Source organism: Anoplopoma fimbria, chromosome 9 (assembly GCF_027596085.1).
Source record: "Anoplopoma fimbria isolate UVic2021 breed Golden Eagle Sablefish chromosome 9, Afim_UVic_2022, whole genome shotgun sequence".
Taxonomy (NCBI): Eukaryota; Metazoa; Chordata; class Actinopteri; order Perciformes; family Anoplopomatidae; genus Anoplopoma; species Anoplopoma fimbria.
In genome coordinates, this window is record NC_072457.1 from 12622648 (window position 1) to 12648630 (window position 25983).

Below are 25983 nucleotides of genomic sequence, written 5' to 3' on the forward strand. Positions count from 1 at the left end.
TCTGAGAAAACGGCCTTTAAATATATTTATTAAATTCCACACATCGTGCAAGACACTCCAGTTGAATAGGGTAAAAAATAACTAAAAATATCCCCAGGAAACTTTCCCAATGGATTACTTACATTAGGACAATTTTTGTGCTACAAGTTTTCTGAAATTGAGTGTTTAAATATGTAAATGATGCATTATCGGGTGCTAAGTAAAAATCTACAGATGCAAATAGACAGTGTGGTAAAATAATTTGTATTTTGGATGGTTTTTTTTCTATTGGACTGAAAGATGACAAAATATAGAACCAAAATATCCCCAAATTGATTAGTGCATTAAAAAATGTGTTTGTCTGAAGTGTTTCACGTTAACTTGAGTTCTGTGTAATATAAATTTCCAAGTAACCAGTTCATTCATTCACTCATTATTATTATGAAGTGCTTTTTAACATGAGCAACCAGGCATCACAAGGAATCCTTACTGTGTTGACATTTTCTCACAGATTATTTCTGAAATATAGAAGATCAGAGTAGTATTTGGTGGCTCAGCTTGTATGCAGCATGTTGTCAGAGCTCAGCTGAGCAGGAAAATGTTTATTTTTTTCCAGACGACACTAGATGGCTATAGTCTGCTTCCTTTGACTTAACTCTCAAACATGATAAGTTCGCATAGTGTTTGTGACCTTCTTTCCTTATGTAGCGAAACAAACCTTTTAAAGAGTTAATGTAAAACAAACAAGTATATCAAAGTTGAAAAAACCTGATTCCATTTATTATAACTCACAATCAGAGACATTCCTACACGTGCATCACGATACAAGAAAAAGACAGAGACTCTAATCATACTTACAATTCTTTTATATAAAAAAATAGCAATGCTTATATTTCTGCTGGGTATAGTGTACAATATATTGATACTCCCCCCACACCCCACACTCCCACAATAGTACAGATAGAAGATCACAAACAGTAAACAATAAGCAACAACTGAGTCATGTGCCATGTTCAATACTGTAGCCCCATTTCTCAAAAGCTGAACATAAAAAATAGACTTCCTCAAGTCTCCTCATTCTCTGGAAGGATAAACTGCAATATAGGAAAATGTACAAAAACAGAAGAAAACACATGTGACAAGAGAACAAAATTAATTGTATGATAGCTTTGAGTAACTACCAATAATTAAACCTTGTTAGGTTACTATTTTAGAGGCCCGTAATTAGAATTCTGAATACATTTTTAAATACTTTCCTTGAAAGAACAACATAATTTGGTACTAATTATTTACAAAAATAGAGCCAATATTCAATTGGTACATTCATTTCAATTAATGAATTCCAATGAATTGCTTGTGTAACCTAGAGAGACTCAAATGGCCTTACAAGCTTCTTTTTTTCCTTTTTCTTAGCTATTAGTATGGGTTGTAGCCAACTACCTTGTGTTATACTTTGGCATTATTATTTGGTGTGTGTGTACTGTACTGTTTTGTGCATATTTAGTATGTTGTGTATATAAATTATATATGATATGTTGTTTTATTTCATTTTAGGGTGCCTTTTTTCACATTCAATGTGAATAATGTATGAATATTTTTGTTTTAATTGAGCTTTTCTTCCCCAAATTCCCCAAAGTTAGCACCAAATCCATAGTTCTTTACAGGAAGCTTGTGGGGAATTATTAAGAATACAGGAACACTTAAAATAAGGTGCTTCTCAAGGTTGAAGGTACATTACATTAAGTACACCAAGGTTTTTGTGTCCTAAAAGTCCTTTTGAGTTCTATTTATTCCTTTAGGAGAGTTGTTATTGAAACACTGTAAACAGACAAAACTGAGAGAAGACCTTATATCTTAGTCACATAAGTTTTAAGGTTCACTGTTAAGGTTTAGCTTTAGACAAACTCGATCTGTTAGGCAGTGCAGCCAGAGAACAGATGTGCTTTGCTTTATCTTGTTGCTATGCCAACCAAACAAACGGTCAGATGGAGACATAGTGTTTGTTAAGTATGTGTCTGTAGCTTTGTCTAATAGATAGTGAATGAACATGTACATTCATGAATGCTTCCAACTGTAGGCAGTATTTCATGGTTAAACAAAATATTCTAAGTTCTTACTTTAGTGTTATCTAGAAAAGTAGTGTTTCTGGGTATCAAGCTGCTACAGCCAAGAACATGCATTCTCACAAAATGCTCAGAGAAATAAAGAATTACAAAGAGCCCCTCCTTAAAACCAACGCTTTCATGAAACACTCAAACATTTGCCCATACATTCAATAATCCTTCAATGATCGACCCAAAGAGAGGAGTGTGGACATGTGTTTGTGTGTGTGTGTGTTATATAACAGAGTCCCTGGTGGAGTGCCTGGCGGGAGGACATAATGGAAACAATGACTGGAAGAGAAAAACCAGCCAGTTAAATTCCACTGGCTCCATCGACTCAGTCAGTGGAGTCTGTGTTTCTTCATTGTGCAAGTCGACAGGAATGTGAGAGGAAACATATCAAATCCACAATCAGATCCTTCTGATCTTCTTCAGTATGACATTACTGAAAAAGTGATAAGGAGGGGATTGACAGGATGACGACAGAACCACAAAAGGAAAAGGAAAAGAGTGAATTCTACCAATAACTGTTAAAGTTGATGAACGTGAATTAACAGTCAGCATCACTACAGGAGACTAAGAGTACAAGCTACATTAAAAATACACCTTTATTTCTTTGTTTGGCCCTCCGTCCACACTTTGCTGGTGTTTTTCTGCAGATTCTGGTGATAATTTTCTGTAGGTACGTTACTACCAGCAACACATTTTTCCTGTAGAATCAGCCGATCCTACTGTTGTCATCAAGCTGGATCTATGTTTTTAGAAAATATCACAGTATAGTCTATCAAAGGGAGTAGAAGGGGACAAAACAGAGCTTAAACCAGCTGAGATTCAGCAGACTAACCCCTTCCTCAGTGCACGGTGGCTGTGATGCAGTTTTGTTGTTTGCTGACTGAGGAAGAATAAACAAATGTAGCCGTTTTCCTGTTGCTAAGATGTTTTTGATTTGAGATCTTTGCAAGGGCTGTATGCATGTAGGTTTCCAAAATAAGCCGACTTAGTGTGGACCTATTCCAACCAAAACTTCTCAATTATTCCACTGTAAACGTTTTGACGCTGTAAGCTTTTAATGCCATAAAAAATAAATGTTTGGAGCATCAAATTCCTAAAATGAAAACCCAGAATTGGCACCCTAATGCATCTTATTTTTCAGGCGATGCATAGCGCCCTCCTTTTCAACCAAAGCAGTCCCTCTTTTAACTGACGTAAACCATCCAATTCTACATCCTCATGTTAATCTGGGCCATTCTGTTAAACAGCCGAGGACATCAGTATGCATGAAACAAAAACAATGTTCAAAATACTACTGATGAACTTGGCACAAAGACTGGTTTACATATTTATACCGACTGTCTTGACAAGTGTATGACGTTTGTCTACAGTATGTGCACCCTTCCAGAATTTGGTAGTGACAACTACTATTGCCAGCTGTATTTAGCAACAGTGTGAACACAGATATCAACACTTCCCTCCTGACAGACAGCAGGTTGATATCACCAGCGCCGTGTGTTGTGATAACTTGTAAAACAGCAGCAGTTTCCGTAGGACAGCGGGTGACATCGCCTCAATCTGCCTTAGGAAAGCTATGATTGTCAAATGTGAGGACAAAAATATCTACCTTGTGTTTGGTTATTTCCTCTAAACAACTGGAATATTTAGTTGGTAAAATATAAGTCACAAATGATGGTCTCACAATATTAGTAACAGAAACCGTTACATTTAGAAATTCAGAAAGTACAGCATAACGTGTGCATAAATATTCCAACTCCTTGAATGTCACATGACCACACAAACTTAAAGACCTACACTTTAAGTTTTCAAGGGATAACAACGTGTACCAAAGTCTGAAGTTGAAACAATTGCTGGTGGTAATTCACAGCAACTGTTGGCCTCAGAATAAATTGCCGATATAGGCGATCAGTACGAATATGTTGGCAGTGATCTCGTACCAAGAAATCAAACAATCTGCAGATATTTTTAAGTAACAATTAAAGCTGCAATCTGACCTTAAGGATGCCCTGCTGCTTCTGTGCTTATATTGTGTCCAGCAACAAGTTTAGAAACAATATTTTGTACTGGTTAACTCAGTTCTAGGGCTCAAACAACCTGTTTTATTCCAGATACTAGGTTTAAAGGTGCTCAATACAAAATTAAGAGCATATCTAGTGCCTCAAACGGCTCTCAACATGGCAATGACTGAGCCTGCGGCTCGTAGCTAACAGCGCTAACAGCGCTAACTGTGCAAAGAGCAGCAACGGTGCTGAAAGAGCCAACAGTGTTAGATAATTTCTAACAGCGTTGGTCAGGACGGTGTTAACAGCTGTAACCGCTGTGTGAGAGCAGTGCAGAGTGGCAGCCATGAGCTCGTTAGTAGGGCACGCTCACATGCATCTAAAAACATGTGCGACTGGCCTGGCAATGTCAGCAAAGAACGGAGAAGTTCGGATTACCACACAGACAGAGGAAAAGAGCGACTCCACTCTCTGCTCAGGTAGACATTACTCCACTATATTTTTACATATCAAATAAATGTTTGATGTTATAATAATTCTCTTAATATCGTATCAAGAACTTTTAAGGATGTGAGAAGATTACGTGTTACAAAAACTGGGCCACCACAATGTGAGAGCTGTGATTGGCTGTCTGGTCAGCATAGCAGTCAAACCAACAAAGTTGTGAGGTGTGACTGCTAGAAAACGAACAAGCATCACGTCCACAGACGCAGGGACAAATCGGCTTCTCGGTGAAGACGAAACTGGGGGGTTTAGTGCTGCTATGTTGCATTTCTCATTTGCCCTTCTTCTGTGAACTCACTTCCTCCAGGGGGCCAAAGACGTGGCGAATCTCTGGGGGGCCACGGTCACTTTGTCATGCTTTTGTCCTCCTTTTCCTGGTGATTCATGCTTTTTTCATCTCAGGATTTGGCCCGATCACATTCTTGCTCCGTGGACAGTTCTACTTCAGCTATGCCCACCTCCACGTCCATGATGATAGAGGTGTCTGAGTCGCTGCTGGGTGGAGGCTGGTGCCCACCTGAGGGGGGAGAGAGGGAGGTGATTCCTTACTTGAAAGGTTGCTGTTGGATGCAATTATACAAGTCATTTAAAGAAGGTATAATTCTTTGGGATAATGCCATTGACTTTTAAAAAATGTTTTCCCACATTTTAGCCATAAATCAGGTCTTTTTCTGGGACCCTGATTGCAGCACACACCAAGTAAATGGCTGACTTCAGAAAGAATGATAGCTGCAATACCATTATGGACAGCGCTCATTTATCAGGCTAAAGACACAACACAATCGGTCCCCCATCACACGGCAGCAGAAATCCTGACAGATCAGCTTCATCCCATGCTAACGCGCCTACCAGTGACATTGTCGCTGTCAGCGCAATAGTGCTGTGACATATGACAAATCGTATCCAATTTACATACTAATTAGTCTTGATGAGAACAACTGCTTGTGGCGAGCTGATCTACTGCATAAAGTGCCTTAAATATGAACCCTTTGTGTAAATGTATTTTTTTTATTTTTGCCTCCAAATATTGCCAACGCATAAAAAAATTAATCCATTCCTCTGCTCTAGACGCATTATGGAACACAATATTTGCATGTTGATGTAGCTGAAACTTATTGCTCGGGATGCAACTAATGATCATTTTTTTATATAATGATTAACCATTTAGTATTTAAAATGTCAAATATTGGTTAAAAGCAATGTTTTCTTTTCTTTATTTTTTTCTTCTTTCCGTGCAGGGAAGAAAGACACAAGCGAGGAGTTAAAAGAGATTATACCTTTGTATGTCATCTCTTTCAGAAGTGAGTCTCCTAATTCAATAAGTCTGAGTGTTGCCATGTTTGTCCCCAGAATTGTCGAAGTATTGGAGCCACTCTTACGTGCTGAGCAGAAGGACTTAGGCACTCGTTACTCAAACATTTAATCTTTTCTTTACCATTACACTCTGCACCTTCAGATCTTCAAACATAAAATTAAAGTTTAACTATAAACCCTATGCTACCAGTAACCTGACTGCAAGAACAACAGTAAAACTACTGAGAAGTATATTTACATCAAGCTGGATATAGATGGAGTAATGTACAAATACAGAACAGAGTGGCATTAAATCCCAGTACGATCAATAAAGGGCCTGCTGTATTTCTTGTTTCAAACATTTACTGATTTGGCTTAAATATGAAACTTTAATCTTCTAAACCCAAATGCAGAAAAAAAATAATATATTATTCTTTTTGTTTTTATATATAACAATATATGTATAGTCCATTATCACATATCACACATTTGTCTCAGAGGGGTTTACAATCTCAGCAGGATACGATATCCTCTGTCCTTGGACCTACAAATTGGAAAACGAAACCCCTCTTCAAAAACTTTTCACACAATAATAAATAAAACATAATAAATGAAACATAAAAATCTCCACCCTGTTTATTCCTTCATCCAGCCATAGGTGCTATATCTTACTCAAAACTTTGAATAACCCGGGCTACAACTCTGTTCTGTGGAAATGGTTTTGGCCTCCAATGCTAAATGGCAGAAAGATCACGAGTATGAGCATGTGCATGTACTCACGCTATAAAGCGCTGATAGCTAGCAGATGTTTAACAGTCGTCATTTAAAGAAACAACCCTCAGGCGTTGGGATTAGGTGTGAAAGTGTACAACACACTTTAACATAAATATTTGAGTGTATGTGGTTTAGGCTGTGGCTTTCTGGAAAGGGAACACTATTCTCACCCTCCTGTGTTGCTATGGAGGATCTGAATTAGGGAACACTGACCAGGTGGCTGCTGGCCTGATTAAGGCCTCAGAATAAACCATTCAACCCTCAAGTGTCAAGAAAAAAGGGGAATAAACCCAGAACTAGCACACTGTTAAAAAAAGCTGGTTTCCTCTGTGGGATGGGGACAAAAAGTCTTATCAACTCCTATAGATCCCAAAAGTATTTTCAAGCACAGGACATAGCAGAAATCAGGCAACAGTCAAAGACTTCACTGTGTTGAATAAAGGAGACACAAGGAAATGGACAGAGAGAGATACCTTAGACTATGTGGTGATAACTTTGTATTAACTGTAACTTTGAATTAAAACTGAATGTCCCAACTTCCCATCTTAGCTATACATCAAAAATTATTTCTCATTGACTGTCAGGGATTCACATCTTCGTTACAAATATGTGATGTTTGTACCTACCCCTCGCGATGATGTGGCTTTCTCCTGCCTGAAGCTCTGTCTCTTCATCATGATGGAGCTGCTGTAGGTCCATCCCTCTTCCGGCTGGATCCAGAACCACCGAGCTCTCGTTAACGGTGATTTCACTCGCCCCGCTGATGGGGTTGGTGGCTGCACTGTCGACAGATGTCTCATAGCCTGGAGGGACGTCATCTAAACAGTCTGCGTTGAGCTGGAACATGGAAAAGGTCTTGTCTTTAGAGGCACTCTCATGCATGCTATAAGTGATCATTTATTTTATGTTTTGCTCTTTAAAGTCTTGATATGAGAGAAAATGAGAATAACGTAATAAATCAAAAGGACCTTACTGGGATTCCCAAGGCTTTAAGGATGTTCATTTTACACATGGGACACGTCCTGTGGTCTTGTAGCCACGGGTCTACGCAGTGCTTATGGAAGACATGCCTGACCAAACAAGAACGCAGTGCACACATTTAACATTTGAAAACATTTGAAAACAAATGACTGCTAGTAAAATGCGTATATATCTGCAGCTATGGTACATGTGATGACTTTATGCCTTCAACAAAGAGAGACACCTAGTTTTAAAGTTACAGTACGTATAACAAAGATCAAGCACACAAACATTACCTGCATGGTAAAATCCTCACAACATCATTAGGCTTATAACCTTCAATGCAAACTGCACAGTTGTCAAAGTCTGACTCAGTCTCCTAAAAGACAGAAACGGAAAAGAAGAAAATGTTAGACCAATGAATTTTCAAATATAATTATATAAATAACTCATAGCAGCTTTCACTAAAAAGTACCAAAGTGTTTCACAGTAAAAACAAATAACAAAAGCAGATGAAATCCATAAAGAAAGACATATAATAAGATAAAATTTGATCTAAATCATTACCATATATGCTTTGAATTTGTGAGCCATAAAATAAGAATGATTTCCAAGAAGAGAGATTTCAAAGAGGATACCGAGTTTCCCTACCTCTATGATATATCTATATACCAAATCAATTAATTACTGTATAATTCAAATAATGTCTTCCACATTGATAATCATGTCTAGCTTACTTTTAAACTCACTATATAGCCAAAGATGTTTTGAAGTTTATGTGACATGTACTGTTACCTTGTCTCCTTTCTTAATGGCACGTACTTGCAGCTTACTAATGGCCTTTTTGGCAGCATCTCCCAAACGTCTCTGTGGATGTAAAAAAAAACAGTCAGTGACACAGCAGTGCACAGGTATCTCATTGGTCTGTTGATATACAGTAAATACTGCTGAGTTGTCTACATCAGCTGAAAAGAAACATGAAATTTCACAAGATTAAGAATCGCTTTGCTGTGGGCTTGTCAATTTAGTTCTTCACATTTGATTTTGTTGGAAATGAATAGAGCAGCGTCGACATCTACTGCTGTAAGATAAAGTACAGTGTAGAGAACACCACCAATGAACCGCGGGAAACCAGTGAACCACAATGACAAAAAACGAATTAATTAGAGAAAGGTTTTCCAGTTTTCTGGCATAAAAGAAAATAATGTTAATTGATTTAAAAAAAAAAAAGAGATCAAAAATATTATTAGAAGAATATTAGTAGAACAGGTGGCTGCAGATTCAGAATTGACACTCAAGTATCAAAGCACATTATGACGCTATGAACAGTTTTACCTTACTGAGCTGCCTTGGAAATAAAATGAGAGCATATTTGTTCAAATCTGTACAACATTAATCAACATAATTCAAAGTGAAAACGCCAACAATGGTTGTCAAGACACCGGCTCTTATCACAACAAGCACAATGAGGAATTATTATTACAGACGGCACTATAACGTCAGAGGCGACCATTCATTATTAAGTGAAGGCAATAGGAAGTATTTGCACTGTCAGGTCACAGGACCTGAGAGCTCAGTTGTTTGATGGTTCACTGGTTTGCCAAGTCTCTGTTCAGCGAGCTGTCAGGCTAATTCTGGCCTCTCCTTACAGCCTAACAGAACCGACACCAGATGGAAAAATGCAAGAGCCAATGTCAAGAGTAAGACCACAGCACTGCAGCATGGTCAGTCGCCCTTTCACGCAGAAACACATGAGCTCATGAAGTCATATTTTGATTAAACAAAGTGCAAACAGCCATACCTGATTGCGGTCTCGTGCATTAGCGTAGCGGAACCTCTGGATGTAGTAGAAGACGAGCCAGGCGAGGGAGATGATCATGAGGACGATGAAGGAGATGGAGACAAACACTACCGACGTTCTGCTCACGTATTTCTGCAGGTTGCGGGTTCCTATGGAGATGTACAGCGTGACCATGATTTTCTGCTCCAGCAAGGCTGCAATCTCTCGACCTTTAGGCTCTGGGATCATGATGGCCACAACATCGCCTGTACCTTCACACAAAGACATCACAGGAAGTAACAGTTTAGATGTTTAGAAGTTGAATCAGGTCCATACTGTAGCTACTGCTCAAGACACTGAAGTCATGTCCTCAGTATTGTGACAGGAGTTTTAACACCCGGGAGCACTTTACACTTGTATTACACTCAAATCACACATGATGGATCATAGATTGTGTTTTAGACATCTTCAAATAAGTTTTTGAGCCAAAAAAACTTTAAAATAAAATATCAGAAATTAATGTAGTTTTTCACCTCCTAGGATTAAAGCTTTGAAGAAGCACTTGGTGAGATTTCATTTGTAGAAAATAAAATAATAAAACTAAATAAATGCAATTGCAAATGGACATGACATTAATCGGCAACTATTTTGATCATTGTTTTTTTATTTAAAGGAAAGCTAACAAGACATGAAAATTTTTATTTAAACAATCTGAAATGCAATAAATCTAATAGAACTTTCTTTAGGGCCAATTGCATAGCTGTAGGCATAACATTTTTTACTCCAACTTATCGCATCAAAAGTAACCAAAATTTACAATAATCTTACCGTAGATGCCCAAATGCAACTACTGCATACAGCCTTGTTTCCTTAATAAATATGCAAATTCCAACACATCTAAGAAATCTAATCATGTTTTTACAAAGATAGTAAACAGACAAACATCTAACACCTGCATATAAAGAATTGTGCTGTGAAGCAGATGGTGGTTTGAAAACTCAGGTGCTGGTTCAGACTTTGGTGTATAAAAGTCAGAAAACTTAAGAAGAGAGAACATAAGATGAGAAAAAGCAACCAAGCTTCCCTCTTTTTGTCAGAAGCTTATTTGTTGCTGTTGCTTGTCGTGCACAATGTGAGCTTTTGCATTACAGATTCATCGAGCTTCTCTAAATTCCTGCACCGGAAAGATGACCAGGAGGAACACTGCATTTACAGAATAGGATTTCTTTAGGATTGCATGATAGAAACTAAGACGATACTTCTTCTCACCCTTTCAGCTAAAGCTTAAAAACAGTTCAGTCTTCTAACATGATAGATAAGCTTTGCCTTCTGCCTCTAGTTGTAACAGACATCCAGCTCTTTATATAAAATGTTATCGCAGGTGCTAAAGCTCTACCTTTTGAGAATTAAAAAAAATTCACAACTATTTAATTATTGACAGATGTTTTCTTTTTTATTATTAATTGTTAAATCTTTTGTCTATATTGTCACAAAAAAATCAACATCTGTCCCCGAGCCAAAGCACACACTTTCACATGTCTTTTTTTGCAGTTTAAAACTTAAAGGTTGGATTCAGATTCCAATACTAGTGAATCATTTTCACTAGATGCATTTGAATTGAACAGTTAGTAGATTATAAAAATAGCTGACTATTAATCTCCTGTCAATCAATTCATCAATCAATCAATATTCGATTATTTTAGCACCAATGTTAAAAATTTGTACCACTTATACAGAGCTAGTATATATAAATTGCAGAACAGAAATAAGAAAGATATGATAAGAGTATTGTTTGGCAGTTTTGTAGGCTCTATTGTGTTTTTCTGAGTTTGTCTGTAGTAAGGGAACAGCACATGGGACATAACTATATGTGTTTTTAGACACAATGAGGGAACAAGCCTCTGTTCTCTCAGCTGTACAGCGGCCGGTTGATTATTCCAGGAACAGCATTAACTGGCTGAGCACTGTTACATCATATTCCTTCTGCTGCATGTTTATGACTGCGGCTGCATGGAGTCACAGTGGCTCCCTGTGGTGCTCCAGTCCCTCTATCAGTCACCATAAACAGTGACTTTGTTCAACCTGCCATCACCAACAGTATCTCCTGTGCAGCCTGCCAGATACTCAGATAAATCCTAATGCACTGTAACAGAGATCAGCAGCGAGCTATTTTAAAATTACATGCTGGGGTAATTTTGCCACGGAGGCTCTGCAGAAAATACAGCCTTTGGTGTTTTTCAGAGGAGTTACTATCTGTTGGAGCTTTGAATCCAACAGATAAGCTTCATTTTCAGGATGTAGCAGCAATGCATTATTGCTGTCATACTCACAAATCCCTTTATGTAACAGGTCTGTTATAAAAGCTGCACAGCTGCTGCCTTTTACATGACCAGGGTTAAAAACCAGGACCATCATCATGTTTTTGAAACAGTTTTACATTCATGCATATGCAAGAATCAACATTCTTTGCTAAAAAATAAAAGTACACTTTAAGTACAGAAAATATATGCAAAAGCAGCATTTTTGACCAATATACAAATTTAACAATTAACTATTTGTTTTGGGTTTTGGAGAAATGGGTACAAAGCACTTCATGTGTAGCTAACATCCTCTGAAAAAACAGCCAGAACCACAGTCACACAGTCATCCAGCTGGCAGTATCTCCAGTGTTAACACACAAAGCTTTATCCTGTATTATGGTGGCTGCTCCCTCAAAATGAGTGAATATATGTTAGAGCCTCTAAAGCAAACTCAGCTACAAACAACAGAGAAAACAAAAGCTTGTGTTTGGACAGCAAACAGACTGCAACACGCCGCTGAACAACACTGTGTATTCAGGCTTTAAGGCCACAAGCTGTCCCACTTCTTAACTGATTTTTCTTTATTTCTAACTGACATGAACATTTAAACAAGGCAAGCATGTTGTTGGAATACATTTTTAGAGTTTCTAAAAGTAGTTTAGTATGAGATATATAACATGTCTCTCCCAATAATACAAATTAATTCTCAAGGACCCCTTACAACGTATTCACATGAATGTTAGTAGTAGTAATAGTAGTAGTAGTAGTGTTTTATTTAGCCATCACCCACAATACAATAAATATAGCCTATATACAATCTTGTATACAAAATGACTGAAAAGGCATAGGCAGAAGCCTAATGCTTATATATGCCTTTCCTACATTCTAATCAACTAAGCTACCTTCAAGTAAATAATATATAAAAAAAGAAAAGAAAAAATTATAAATTTAATTTGTTTTCAACAATCCCTTTGAAAACCAAAAATGAGATACACATTATTTTATTTATGTTAGCATTGTTCCATAATTTAACCCCGACAATAGAAAATGCAGCTCCTTTTAATCCCTTTTTTAGCTTTTTGGACAGTAAACTTACAAACATCTCTCAATTCATATGTACACTTGTGTATTGAATAAAACCTTTGTATACAGTCTGGCAGTGACTTTCTTTTAGCTCTGAACATTGTTTGCATTTTTTTTATAATATACCAAATCGTTCCCTGTTTTGTAAACCTCTTTTTTTATGTGTGTTACCTCAGAAACACACACTCCTGACCTGCATTTTATGGTTTTAGTTTTACCATATGGTGCGGAGGGCTAACCATAGTGATGTAACAACTTACACAAGAAAAACTACATTATCTCATGTCAACAGCCAAATGATTTCAAAAATAAAACTGTTGCTTCCAGACTCTGTAAACCTTAAAATTTCCCCTGTATGGCCATCTTCAGCTTCCTAGCCAGCAGAAATAAGGGAAGGCATAACATGTAAGATTTCCCTAAGCCTTGACTCTTATCTCCTTCTTCTGTTCACTGTGACGCAGCCAGAGAGGCCAAAAATAGCTGCTTCTATAACAGGAGGGCAATGTCTGAGACTGAGGCTGAACTCGTTAAACGATCCGTGTTTTCAGACCCAGTTGGCCAAAATGTGATAGCAAAGAAAATAAAAATACAGAAAGGGTTAATCCAGTGGACAGCAACCTGTTCAGTGCTGTGAATTTAATTTATTTAACAGGCTCTTGGTCTGCTGCAGAGAGGATAACACAGAGGCACAGATTACCACAGAATTAACTGGTAAACGCTGTATTAACCACCATGTACCTATCTGAACCTGACAGTTACTCAAAGTAGACTGTGGGGTGACTGTGCAAGTTTATCAAAAAAGCTTCAGAGTTGGTGACTGAAGAAATTGTTTGACATCTTGGCAAATATGCTTATTCACTTTCTAGAGGAGAGTTAAATTAGAAGGTTCATAACACTCTCATATCTGTACATTGAACATGGTGAACAGGTGGTTAGCTTAGCTTAGCATAAAGACTGGATACAAGGGGAAACGGCTAACCTGGCTCTGTCCAACTGTAACAATCCCACCCCCCAGCAGCTCTAAAAGGTCATTTACTCAACACAAAAATGTAAGTGTGAAAACAAAACGCTGTGGTTTTGCAGGTAATTGCTTCCCAGACTATTAATTGGTGCTGAGTAGTTGCCAGGCAACCAGTGCAGACTCCAGGAAGTTCTTGCTCTAAAGCAAAGAAATAGTCTGGAACGTAGCCACCCATAAAATAGCAAATGTGATTTGTTTACTTTGTTTTTTTGCCAGGTGAGCTGTTTCCAGTCTCTTATTAACTGCTGCTATCAAGAAAGCAAATAGGTGCATTTCCTTTAATTGTATAAAGTTTAAATTAGAAAACACCACTCTTTCAGAGTTAAACTCCCAGTATCGTTACTTTGACCCCACTCAGCCTTGGGATGGAAGGGTTAAATAAAATCAAGCCTTGAGAGGTTTCTGGCTCTGGCAACTGTGGATTTTACAGCCCAGCTGTGTTGGCTCTGCACCGGAAAGTGCTCCATTCTTTCTTTGGCAGCCTCACATTGAATCTACTCTTTCGGATCAGTGCTTTGGTCACTGTGCTCTGCGTTACTTTCTTCCTCTCTAAAAGCTTTGTCTTCACACCTCTCCTGGCTGCCATTTCTGTCTCTTAAAGTGTCTAAGTTTATATTTATGTCATGGCTTGAAGCAGGGAAAGGCCTGGTTTTCAATTTCATGTGAAATTGTGCATCTGGCCACCTGGTGAATGCTCGTCCATCATTCACTCTCTTTTTAGCTTTGCTTTGGTCTCTACTTTCTCCTGAGACAAGTTACTGAATTTGAGTAAAAGCTTTAGAGGTTTTGCATTGAATTCAAATCATCTGCTTGTCATGACACGTCCATTCAAAGAGACATTTTAGATATAAACTTTTTGTATTCAATTAGACCTTATTTTTCAGGTGATGTGTGCCTTTTGTTTGGACGTCTGTCTCTGCACCGATCCTTTTGTCCAACAGCCTTCACGCATTGAGCCGTTGTCTGGCACGGTGGTGTGGTCAGCCACACCTTTATGAAAACTAGCAACAAGCTGCCCATTTCAAATCTAAATACATGCCAAGTGGAAACTACAGAGAATGTGCAATGGGTTACACACATGATTACACACATATACTCAGAAGGTGAATCAGTACCAACCGCACGCTGTCGGGGCTCACAAAGAGGGCTCTACTCACAGCTACTGGAGGCCTTAACTCAATTTTTATTCTCACTAATAATCTAATCTGTCTAATAGGTTCAGAGTGTGATCAAGAGTTAAACGCTAGAGGTAAAAAAAAAAACCCACAAACAAATAACTGTTTAGCAAGCTTGGAAGAGAATGTTAATTCCAACTTTAGGACAGCTGTAGAGCTATAACTAAACTAGATGATACAATAAATGTACTGCATCTTTGCATGACAGCCTGCTATGTTTGGAGGAACAACCAAAGATTAAAGAACTTCAGGAGAACAGAGTGGCAGTATGATAAGGGTATGTGCTGATGAAGAGCACATAAAGAAAAAAATATATAAAATAATAAAATAACCAAATAATGAAATTCCCTGAGAAAATGTATAATTCATGACATAATTCATAAACACAAGTTTGTGTTAAGGGGTTATTTTTTTTATTTAACATCTTACAATGGTGTCATGGGATGTCTGGTCCCAGAAGTGGAGGTATTATATACCATGTTATGAGAATATAATGGTAGTGCCACAAACTTCTTTATGAGAATATAAACTGTAAAGAAAAACATTGAAAAATATGAAGCTCTACAGCTTCATAGTTGGTTTACTGTGAAAACTGAAGGAGACTCAAATCAGCAGAAAACATTTTTATCAACTCAGATCTTCTCTTATCTGATATAATGGTGGAAGGACAGTAGAAGGAAAGTGTTCGCAGCATTCTCATCATGAGCATGTACACTGTGCAACCTTTTATCTCAACAGCCCATTTGAAGGGGAATCTCCCCAGTGACATTCATGAAGAGCCTATTTGTGAACCTTGCAGTTAAACTAAACTTTGTCTTCCATACATTTTGGATTTCTATATTCAGCACATAAAAACGTGACAATATCTTTTTTGACCTGCATATCTTATTTTCGGGTAAATTGCTTTTCTTGGTGGTATTTAAACAGCCAACTTTTTTGTCAGATAAAAAGCATCCACAGCCTCTAAATCTCAGGGGAAATAAATGTTTGTTGTGTGTGTTGTTTACACAAAGTTTATTTACACAATTCAGGTCCTAAATGTTTTCTTTGGTGGTGTATTGACTGTGCTTAGAGCAAAATGATTTGTGGTGTTAGTCAGCTTTGTCTCGGGTCGTTATTGACCTGTGAGTCTGCAGCCCGTTTGTCTGCTAAACTTTAAACCCTATTTTTGATCATAGTGGTTCCTTTCTTCATTCATAAAGTCATATTTGTGAAGAAAACCTTGGGTAGTTGTGAAGGGGAAACTTATTCAACGTTACATGTCTCCCTTCTGTGGGTTTCTTGGCACATATCATGACAAACATTTCCCTGTTTGTTATGAACATGTTGTTATCGTTTATTGCTTAGAAACAAATCAGGAGCACTAATGAAACAATGTTACTTACGTAACTGCCTTTTCACAGTTACATTAGCATAGCAGGTAAACCACACCATAGGAAACCAGACTCATGATAGTGCTAAAATGAAATCAAAAATATATTATATTCTTATATTTGTGATATTTTGCTCAAATGTCCGATTTTTTAATTAGCTAGATACATTTCCATGTCCTACTGTATTTGTGTTTCACCTTTGTTTTTTTCCCTTCCCCTCCACGAGAGGTTAATTCTTCTTCTTTCTGTTTCTCTTTGAGTAAGAATTGTCTGCGTTTATTTGACCCTGTTTGGATGCATTGTAGGCCTGGAAACTAAACTCTGCAAAATAAATGTCCGGGTTAAAGACTACATTTTGTTTGTTTGTTCAGTGATATGTAGTTTTAAGTGGATAAAGAGACTAAATTCACTGAAAATCTACATTTAAGACTGTCCATCTGTTTGTGTTTAGCTAACCCTGAACAATTTAAGAGCTTGGGGGTTTCCTTTGTGAAATGACAAAAAAGTAATGTAGGAAAAAACATGTGCTATTAAGGTAGGTATCGGAAAAACTGAATCATTTTTGGTATCTGCACAGAAGCTCAAATCAGTAATCAAAGTGGCATTCATATCAAAAAAGTGGTATCTCTCTCTCTCTCTCTCTCTCTCTCTCTCTCTCTCTCTCTATATATATATATATATATATATATATATATATATATATATATATATATATATATATATATATATCTACAGACAGTTAGAAGATCCAGGAGATCTATGGCAGGTGATCATCAGTCCATCTGCTTGGGATCCAGTGCACTTTTTTTTTTTTTTACTTAACCATGAAACTAATTGTATATTGAGCTGATTACAAAGATGCAGAAGCTGCTCTGGGACTTCAGCGTTGTGAATTCATACCATTAATCTCGGCCAGCGATGCCCAACACTTAAAAAGCGACTCATTATTTGAGATATTTCTACCCTCAGGCCTCCATCACAGGAATGGACAGAGATTATGATGTAAAATACATGTGGACTTGTTGTCTCTTACCTGGATGGGGCATTGTTATGGTGTCGTTTGCACCGCTGGAGCCCACATTGTATATGACAACTGCAGAGGCGTTGTAGTTCGCTACGTTTCGGATCTTTTCTCGGTATGTACAGTTCCCCGCAGCCACCAGCGCCACCCAGGCGGTGTTTTGAAGGACGGGAGGGAACCTAACGTTTGGGTCGCACGCCTGTCTGTCCTGCAGACTAGACGGCACCAGGACCAGACCTCTGGCTTCTTTCTTGGGCGACTGCTCGCCATACCGACCGCACTCGGTTTTCTCCGTCCTGACCTCCGAAGTGACGGGGTCCAGATAGGTGATGTTGACAAAAGCGGTGTACCATTCCTCTTTCTCTGCAACCGTGAAGTCCAGGCACAGTAAGTGCACGAAACAAAACGACAGCAGCCACGTCGAGAGAGCCAGACTGCGGCAAGCTCGGATAAGGGACGGTGCCATAGTGCGGCCGGTTCGGGGTGGATGGTCCGGGTCTCCTCCTCAGTGGAAAGCTCGCACTACGTCCCTCTTTTTACAGCAGGAACCAAAAAAACATCAACCTTGCATGAGAGCCAGGGCCAGACAGCAGCCCTTCATAACCGAGGTATCCTAAGAGTTTGTGAGCTACGTGCAGAGTCCACTACACACCACCACCTGCAGAAAAAGGCGACGCTCTGTGTGTGTTGTTGTTCCCCGTCAGCTGTTTCCTGTCCCCGCTCGGGATTGGCTCAGCGCTCCTCACCACGTGACCTGGGCGTGGCCAATGGGCCTCAGACGCCCCATGGCATGTGGAGAAACTAAAACATCATAAATCATGTAATCCACTGCCAAAGAAAGTCACACATGAACCTGGCAGCTACAGTTTTAAACAGGCTTGATTTACTATTGCATTGTGTCATTTAGTAAGGATTTTTATATAGCTGACGGGATTTTCTTTTCACATGCAAAATTAGTAATTCATTAGTTAATTATAAAGGTTAATATATACATTTAATTGTATTAGGCAAATTCGAGCTATGGAGCTCGGAGTGAGCCACTGCAATTGTAATAGGCGTGTACGGAGTTTATATGTTGTAAGTCCACTGATTGATACACAAGTTACATGTTCATCAATCTGGCCGATTAATGATTGTGTTATTGATATTTGTCTTATTCCATTTAATTATTGTTATTTGTTGCACAACAAAGAATTAACAAAAGACAAAACAAAAGTAGGCTGCTAACAACTAAAGTAAATGGTTTTAACAAAGGTGTTCTAACTAAAGATAAATCAATGAACCAGCAAAACCAAGCAGAGCTCAAGCAGAGCTCTGCCACAGCTCAACCCCAAAAGCAACCACCTTCTCTACACAAACAAGGACTATTTAAAGGGGAATGGCTGATAGGAGACCCGGAACAGGTGTGGTGATGATTAATGATTGGAACCAGGTGTGCACATCTGAGAAGGAGGAGAATGAAAACAATAGGAGGAGACAGAACAACAACAACAACACAAACCATTCCATCTGAAAATGCATGTCTTTTTACATTTCTTTAAAATAACTGTGTAATAGCTTTTCAAAGGGCTGCTTGCCTCACCGCATTGCTTTGCCAAGTACTAATAACATCTAGTGTAAAATAGTTAAATACATTATTTCTAGAGAGTTAAATCTGCAAATACAGTAAATGTGTTTATGATTTATTTATTTATAGGGTATGGGGAAAACATTATACAAGTGAAATGCATTTAGCTGCAAACATGGCAGCCCAATACAGTTACTGTGTTACTGACCTATGAATTGTTGTATCATTACATGTTTATTCATATCATAGTTTACCTCCAGCTGTAACTAATGAACTATATCTATAAGAAGAATGTAGTCTTTAACCCGGATCGTTTTATTGACTAGGAACCAAATACTCGGTAGTATGTTTCATCTCGGACACATTTTCGAACCGGACCTACCAGAAGTCGGGAGTGCCGATCGTTTAGGTAAAAATTGCAAATCACACGCTTACAATTTAAGTGACATTTAGAGTTAACAATCAGGACCATCAAAATAACTGCTAGACAACCTAAATACTTTACATAAACGGCAATATTTAGAAGTAATCGTATTTATTTACCATGTGCTTCTACGTGTCAGTTTAATGCCTCTGCTGGCTGCAACAGCTAGCCAGCATTACAAAAACGTTATTAACTATTTTAATTGGTTATGTATTGCCTCACAATGGGCCACCTGTGTTAGGGGTATATATTCCGTTTGTGTTACAAGTTAAAGTGACTTAGATATTGGTTAGCGTGATTACTCACGTATAAACTAGCCAGCATTAGTTATGTCCCCTTTATAGCACTTAGGGTAAGCTAATGCTAACTAATGTGACATGTCTACAGGTAACCAACTGTTAAACCAACCGTTGTCTCCGTGGAAACCAGCCGTTGTCTCCGTGGAAACCAGCCGTTTGAACCAGCCGTTGTCTCCGTGGAAACCAGCCGTTTGAACCAGCCGTTGTCTCCGTGGAAACCAGCCGTTTGAACCAGAGATGCCTAAAAAGAAAACCGGTGCCCGTAAAAAGGCAGAGAGTCGTAAGGAGCGAGAGAAGCAGTTCAGAGCCAATCGTGATGTTATCGATGTGGCTAAACACCCCTGCAACTTCAACATGGCACGTAGCTAACACATAACAGCAACACTCAATGTACCACACCTGAAGCACTGTTATACTGATACTTTATTGTCTTGTGTTTTTTGTAGGACTGTGACAAATGTCAGAGGTATGTGACTATATGGTATTATATTGTTATTATTCAAGTATAAGTATCTCTGGTCAACCAGTGACATTTTTCCCCCCTTCCTTGTAATGTCACCTGATAGAAAACAGAAGAACAGAGCTTTCTGCTACTTCTGTAATTCAGTGCAGAAGCTGCCTGTCTGTGCTCAGTGTGGTGAGTAATCCGCACAGAAAACGTGTATGTTACATGTGTGTCATTTGATGTACTTTATCCTATTATCATTTTAAATATCAATTTGAAACATTACCATGGTTATGTGTCACTAAAGCAAGGCGTCTCCTAGGAAGTGATGTCGTCATGCAGTTCAGTGCATCCAAAAAGATACATAGTACTGTCTATACTCATAAAGGTTGTTGAAAATAGAAATACTATCTTTTCAGTCTAGACAGTATGCGTCCGAACGACACAGGATCTTTTCTCACTTAAGAAAGCTCCTCCAGAGCCACAGAACACATTATTCAACCAGCTATACTGTCTGAATAGTATTTACCAATACAAGTTAGCTGATCTGTATGTGTCAAATCAGTGGAGTGCACCTTTGATGCCAGTATGTGTTGAAAATATTCTATTTTGGCACCCCGAGTGGTGGTTACTAAAAAATTATGCACTGCAAAAACTTTTGCCATCATAATAGTATGAAATATGCATTAATCACATCAGAATTTTCCAGATAGTGGACTTAAAGTAGGTTGTTACACCTTAACAAACTCTGAAATGCCAAATGCTTGTGTTGTCAGGCAAAACCAAGTGCATGAAGTCATCAGATTGTGTCATCAAACATCCTGGGATCCACAGCACTGGAATGGCCATGGTGGTAAGTAACTAAACTGATATAACCACACGACAAGTAAGCCTCTTTTTGCTTTGACCCATCAACACTTCTCAATCCTTATGGAGACATTTAGTTGTTGCAGTGATGCAAGAGTAGGTACAGTACTAGCTATTGGTAGTATTAAAAAAAAAAAAAACAGTGTTTGTCTTATAATAATGTGTTGGAATTATTTAAACTCAGGTGACATGTCTGTGTTTTATGCAGCAATGTCTTTAATCTGAAATAAATATTCCTTACGAGAGACAATGAATAGTAAAATTACTTTTAGTCAGCAAAGTACTTGTCCTTCACAGTATCATACAGATTATGTAGATTTGGTGTGCAATGGCATATGATTCAATGAGCAAGTGTCAAAAAGAATGAGATTGCCTAGACCAAATCTTTCAAAATTGTAAAAATTTGTGCAAACATGTACAGTGCTAATGTAAATAATAACGTCCATTAAGTTGTTATAGAGAGTAAGTGATCATTATCACTCTGTGTTAGTCTCAATTTTGCACTTTGTGTTAATTAAATTACAAAGCAGGTAGCAGGGTTTAAAATAACTTGAAATTCTTTACTAATTCATTACTCTTAAATTTATGTTGTAATCTTCTTCCTAACCACAAGGGAGCAGTATGTGACTTCTGTGAAGCTTGGGTGTGCCACGGCAGAAAATGTCTGAGCACACACTCCTGTGTGTGTCCTCTGACAGATGCAGACTGCATAGAATGTTTCCGTGCTGTTTGGGATCATGGTAGGACCCCCCCTTTCTCTGTTTGTTTTATAACATCAGTTACACGCCTGAGGTCAACAATGACTGATTTAACTTCCTGAATAGGAGGGCGGATCTTCCGCTGTTCCTTTTGTCACAACTTCTTGTGTGAGGATGATCAATTTGAACACCAGGCGAGCTGCCAAGTCCTCCAGGCAGAAACATACAAATGTGAGGAATTTGGTTTTCCTTTCACATTCATTTTTATTTTGTGCTTAATGGGGAAAGTTAAGTGTATCTTATCCACTGTGGAAATTAATATCCAGAGGGAACAAGATTGTTTACACTTTGTTTGCCCTTTCCCCTAAATTCCATTTCAGGTGTTTCTTGTAATAGACTGGGACAACACTCCTGCCTGCGCTGTAAGGTGAGGGGAACATCTATTCCTACGTCAGATAATACAGTGGAGGGAGGTCATTGTTTTTTTTTATCTGCGCCTTAGGCTGCACAAAGCATTTATTTATTTATAACTACACCCATCTTATCAGCTCACATCCAAAATGGTTTCCGCAACAAAGAACAAGCCACAAACCTAGACAGAATTAGTTGGAAAAGCAATTTTACTGATATTGCATATTTAAAAAAACAAAACACCAACCTTTCAAAAGTATTAGCCAAACCCTTCACTCACACATCACACACACTGTAAATGGATATAGCTCAGTTAAAGGACCAGTGTGTAGGAATTTGTGGCATCAGTGAGGTTGCAACTGAATACCCCTCCCTTACCAAGCGTGTAGAGAACCTACGGTGGCATTTAGGTAACATAAACATGCGAAAGGCCTCTTGAGCCAGTATTTGGTTTGTCCGTTCTGGGCTACTGTAGAAACATGGCAATGCAACTTAGGGCAAGTAAACAGTGTTTGGGGAATAACAAACTCGCAATTTTATGTTGCTGTTACTTTGGAAAAATTTACATAGTTGATGCATCCTAATAAATTCAGCTGAACGGAAGCATTCAATTTTGCACAGATTGTCATATTTCCACAGCCGCTATGGGCAGGAAGAATGCAGTGTTGTATTATGACCGGCTTGAAATAAATCCAAACTTTTCCTTTAGAGCCTGTAGATCAGTCAGTAACATAAACAGTCTGTAAAGTGAATTATTATTATTCAGCCTTTATAAGAAAGCAGCTTGGTTGTCACTTTTATGTTTAACATAAACAAAATATGGAAAAAGGAATGGTAAGACCAGCTTTATCAAAGTGTTCAGGAGAAGAAAGACAGCTGGTGTATTGTCCTCAGTGCAGATGAGAAGCTCTGTAGTTGAGGCCATAGAAAGAATATTATCTGCAAATAGATGAGGGTGAATGAGATTACTTGTCTGAACGAGCCTGAACAGTCATTGGATTTCCTTTTCATTTTACACAATATATCCAGATAATATGTGTGAGCAATTCCATGTTATGATTTCTACGTTAATTCAACTGTGTCCTCTCAGGCCTGTTACTGTGATGACCATGCCAAGAGTAAAGTCTTCAAACAGGAGAAAGGCAAAGCCCCACCCTGCCCTAAGTGTGGTCATGAGACTCAGGAGACCAAGGACCTCAGCATGTCAAGTGAGTTGAAGTTGTTACTCCAGAAAAGGAAGTGGTCTAAGCTTCCCTGCTGAATTGTATTTTCAAAACCGAAAGAGTGGTAAAACAGGATCATTTATGAGAAATGAACTGTTATTTCCTGTAAAAGTTCAAACTAATGGGAGTGGCTTGTCCACTCTGATACAAAACAAATTATGTTTGTTAAAGTAATAATTCCTCGGCTCCTATTTTTCCTAATTTCACCTTTTTATTTAACTTTTACTCATAATTTATTGTGATATTGACACGTTTACTACACAATCTATGAGAGCGGAGCATCTAACCAAATTACACTGAAACCCTGTTTAATTCAGGACAGTGGGAATACCTTTTTAAGAGCAGTAACTGTTATTTTTCATGCAAACAGATGCATAGGTTTGTGACTCAAGTGCTACTGTAATATAAGAGAGTCACAAACTTGGTCTATCCTATAATGAACTGAATACATACCGAAATACATATAAACTGCAATTAATCTGTAATACATGAACATGATTCTCTAAAGTCTTAACTGACTTTTCTGTTGCTTCACCCTCCCAGTAAATGAAACCAGAGCTAATGTCACATCTGTGTGTTCTCCGCAGCTCGCACGCTGAAATTCGGCCGCCAGGCTGGTGCCGATGATGACGAAGATGACGACGGAGCGTCAGGGTACGACGCCTACTGGAAGAACCTAGCAGCCGGAGGCGGCCATCAGGACAACTATGGAGAGGGTGATGACTATGAGGAAGATGATGATGATGATGAGGAGGAAGACGATGACGAGGAGGAGGAAGAAGAAGAAGAGGAAGGTGAAGAGGAGAAAGCTGCCGATTCCGTGGCTGCTCTTAAACTGGACGGGGCTGCCTGAGCTTAAACAGTCCCATAGATCATAATGAGCCTCAGCAGATGTTCACTTGTCACAATGAAGGAGTCAGTAGGGACTTACATTAAGAAATCAACTAAAGCTGCGTATCAATAACAGTACAGTTACTTACTCTGAGGAATATAAATGTCTTTCTACAAAACTCACTCAAGCAGCCACACAAGTGCTCGAAGCATTGTAGAAATTGACAAAAATAAATAAACAAGATCATGAATCTGACCAGACATTCAAAAGAATTAAAAAAATATTGAGTTTTCTATTCCCATCCCCAGAGACAAATCTTTTTGTGCTTTGTTGTTACATTAAGGGCTGGATTAATGCACATGGATGACTCGGGGCCAGAATTAGCTTGAGGTAAATTTCCATATCAAGTTTCCCTTGAATTATTTTCTGAATCTTCCTCAACATAGAAGCACATCAATATGCTGGATAACGTAAACATGCGATACATTTCTTAGGATCCTCAGTCATAATTATTTCAACTTTGTTTTGGAGATATCATGTTCAGTTTGGCGTGGCAGATGGCTCTAAATACTACAATACCCATGCGCCTCAGTTGCATCATTGCAGCTGTGAACAAAAATGTTGCTATATTGGCCAAATATTATCCACAATGTTAACAGGCACCTGTGATATTTTCTCATGAAGTTGGTGATCTTTTTTACTGTTACTCCTTTTTGAACTCTGGGTAACTGAAATAACCCTGCTCATTTTGCAGCTCAATAATGCATAAGAATAAGATTAATAATAATCATCACTCTCCCCCTTCTTAAAGCCCTCATAATTTGAGTTGATATTGTTACTTTAGTGGTGTTTATTCTCAAGTTGGCAGTTAATGCGTGTGGTTGGTAATCCAGCCCTGGTTATGTTCTGAAATAAAAAGTTATATTCAAGATGTCTTTACTGTGTGATAGGTGTTGTTCTGCTGAGCAATTAATCTGCTGTTTATGTTTAATTGGATTGGGTTTACCTCCTCAATGCAACACAGAGCTGATCTAAACAACTTGTCATGTTTACCCTGGTTCTTGTAATCAGCTGCATTTGTGGAGACACATTTGTGTTAAATATGCCATGGAATAAAATATAAAAATAAAATCCTATTTTGAGTGATCTTTTTAAAAAAAATAAAAAAATTTATAGTTTTAATTACCATGTCTTTAGGACTGACTGATTTATAATCTCTTCAATTAAACATACATCTGTCACTAGCTGCCCTGACATGTACTGAGTAGCATCGTGACGGTTCGGAGGAGGAGTGAACTGCAGCTCCACGTGACGCGAGCAGGGCGTGGATATGAGTCGGTCTCTGGAGTGACATCTGGAACGCAATAACGCGCAACGCCAGCGGAGATAGTTCTATTCTATTCTATTCACCAATGAGACAAAAAAGCTTCCAAAGAACAAGTGAAATGCAAAAATGTGATCTTGACTTGTTGCACCGCTGGGTAGGAGAGAGACCGCTGCCGCTACGCAGATGACGAACTTAAGGACTGCGTTCCTGGTGATCCTCGTCCAGCCCACTTGCCGGGGTGACCAGTGTGCGGTGAGCTGGCTTTCTGCGTGTGTGTGTGTGTGTGCGTGTGTGTGTGTGTATAGGTAAGGACTTGAGGGTAAAAGTACAGGTTTTCACCTCATAAAAATTGTTAAAGTTCCCAGGATGCAGGATAATAATTGGTGCGTAATGATCGGAGGTGTGTCAACCCGGTGTTCCACGTGCGTCTACAGGAGGTATTTCAGGTGCCGTCGGTGAACCTATTACCATTATGGTTATTTCGGCGAAACAAACAAGGCACAAGTGCTGTTC

General features: G+C 38.5%; 2 protein-coding genes across 2 annotated transcripts; one reads left to right on the forward strand and one right to left on the reverse strand.

Moving 5' to 3' along the window:
* Positions 1–4671: 4671 nt before the first annotated feature.
* Positions 4672–18043, reverse strand: rnf150a (ring finger protein 150a). The gene is made up of 7 exons (XM_054604294.1): positions 17390–18043; positions 9426–9676; positions 8420–8491; positions 7921–8003; positions 7638–7734; positions 7291–7501; positions 4672–5114 (listed from the first exon to the last, which is right to left on the reverse strand). The coding sequence occupies exons 1-7, from the start codon at positions 17841–17843 to the stop codon at positions 4996–4998; spliced, it is 1287 nt and encodes a 428-aa protein (XP_054460269.1). The 5' UTR covers positions 17844–18043; the 3' UTR covers positions 4672–4995.
* Positions 18044–19266: 1223 nt separating this feature from the next.
* Positions 19267–25248, forward strand: znf330 (zinc finger protein 330). Its single transcript, XM_054604499.1, has 10 exons — positions 19267–19353; positions 19756–20024; positions 20114–20133; positions 20234–20304; positions 20889–20965; positions 21593–21719; positions 21804–21908; positions 22058–22104; positions 23179–23296; positions 23899–25248. The coding sequence occupies exons 2-10, from the start codon at positions 19905–19907 to the stop codon at positions 24162–24164; spliced, it is 951 nt and encodes a 316-aa protein (XP_054460474.1). The 5' UTR covers positions 19267–19353; positions 19756–19904; the 3' UTR covers positions 24165–25248.
* Positions 25249–25983: the final 735 nt, after the last annotated feature.

Bases quoted from the DNA above. Each gene is read 5' to 3' on its own strand.
- rnf150a (XM_054604294.1), bottom strand. From the start codon at position 17,843: ATGGCACCGTCCCTTATCCGAGCTTGCCGCAGTCTGGCTCTCTCGACG. The intron at 9,677-17,389 runs GTAAGAGACAAC...CTTTGTGTGAAG, and splicing joins CATAACAATGCCCCATCCAG to GTACAGGCGATGTTGTGGCC. The intron at 8,492-9,425 runs GTATGGCTGTTT...TTACATCCACAG, and splicing joins ATGCACGAGACCGCAATCAG to AGACGTTTGGGAGATGCTGC.
- znf330 (XM_054604499.1), top strand. From the start codon at position 19,905: ATGCCTAAAAAGAAAACCGGTGCCCGTAAAAAGGCAGAGAGTCGTAAG. The intron at 20,025-20,113 runs GCACGTAGCTAA...TGTTTTTTGTAG, and splicing joins ACCCCTGCAACTTCAACATG to GACTGTGACAAATGTCAGAG. The intron at 20,134-20,233 runs GTATGTGACTAT...GTCACCTGATAG, and splicing joins GACTGTGACAAATGTCAGAG to AAAACAGAAGAACAGAGCTT.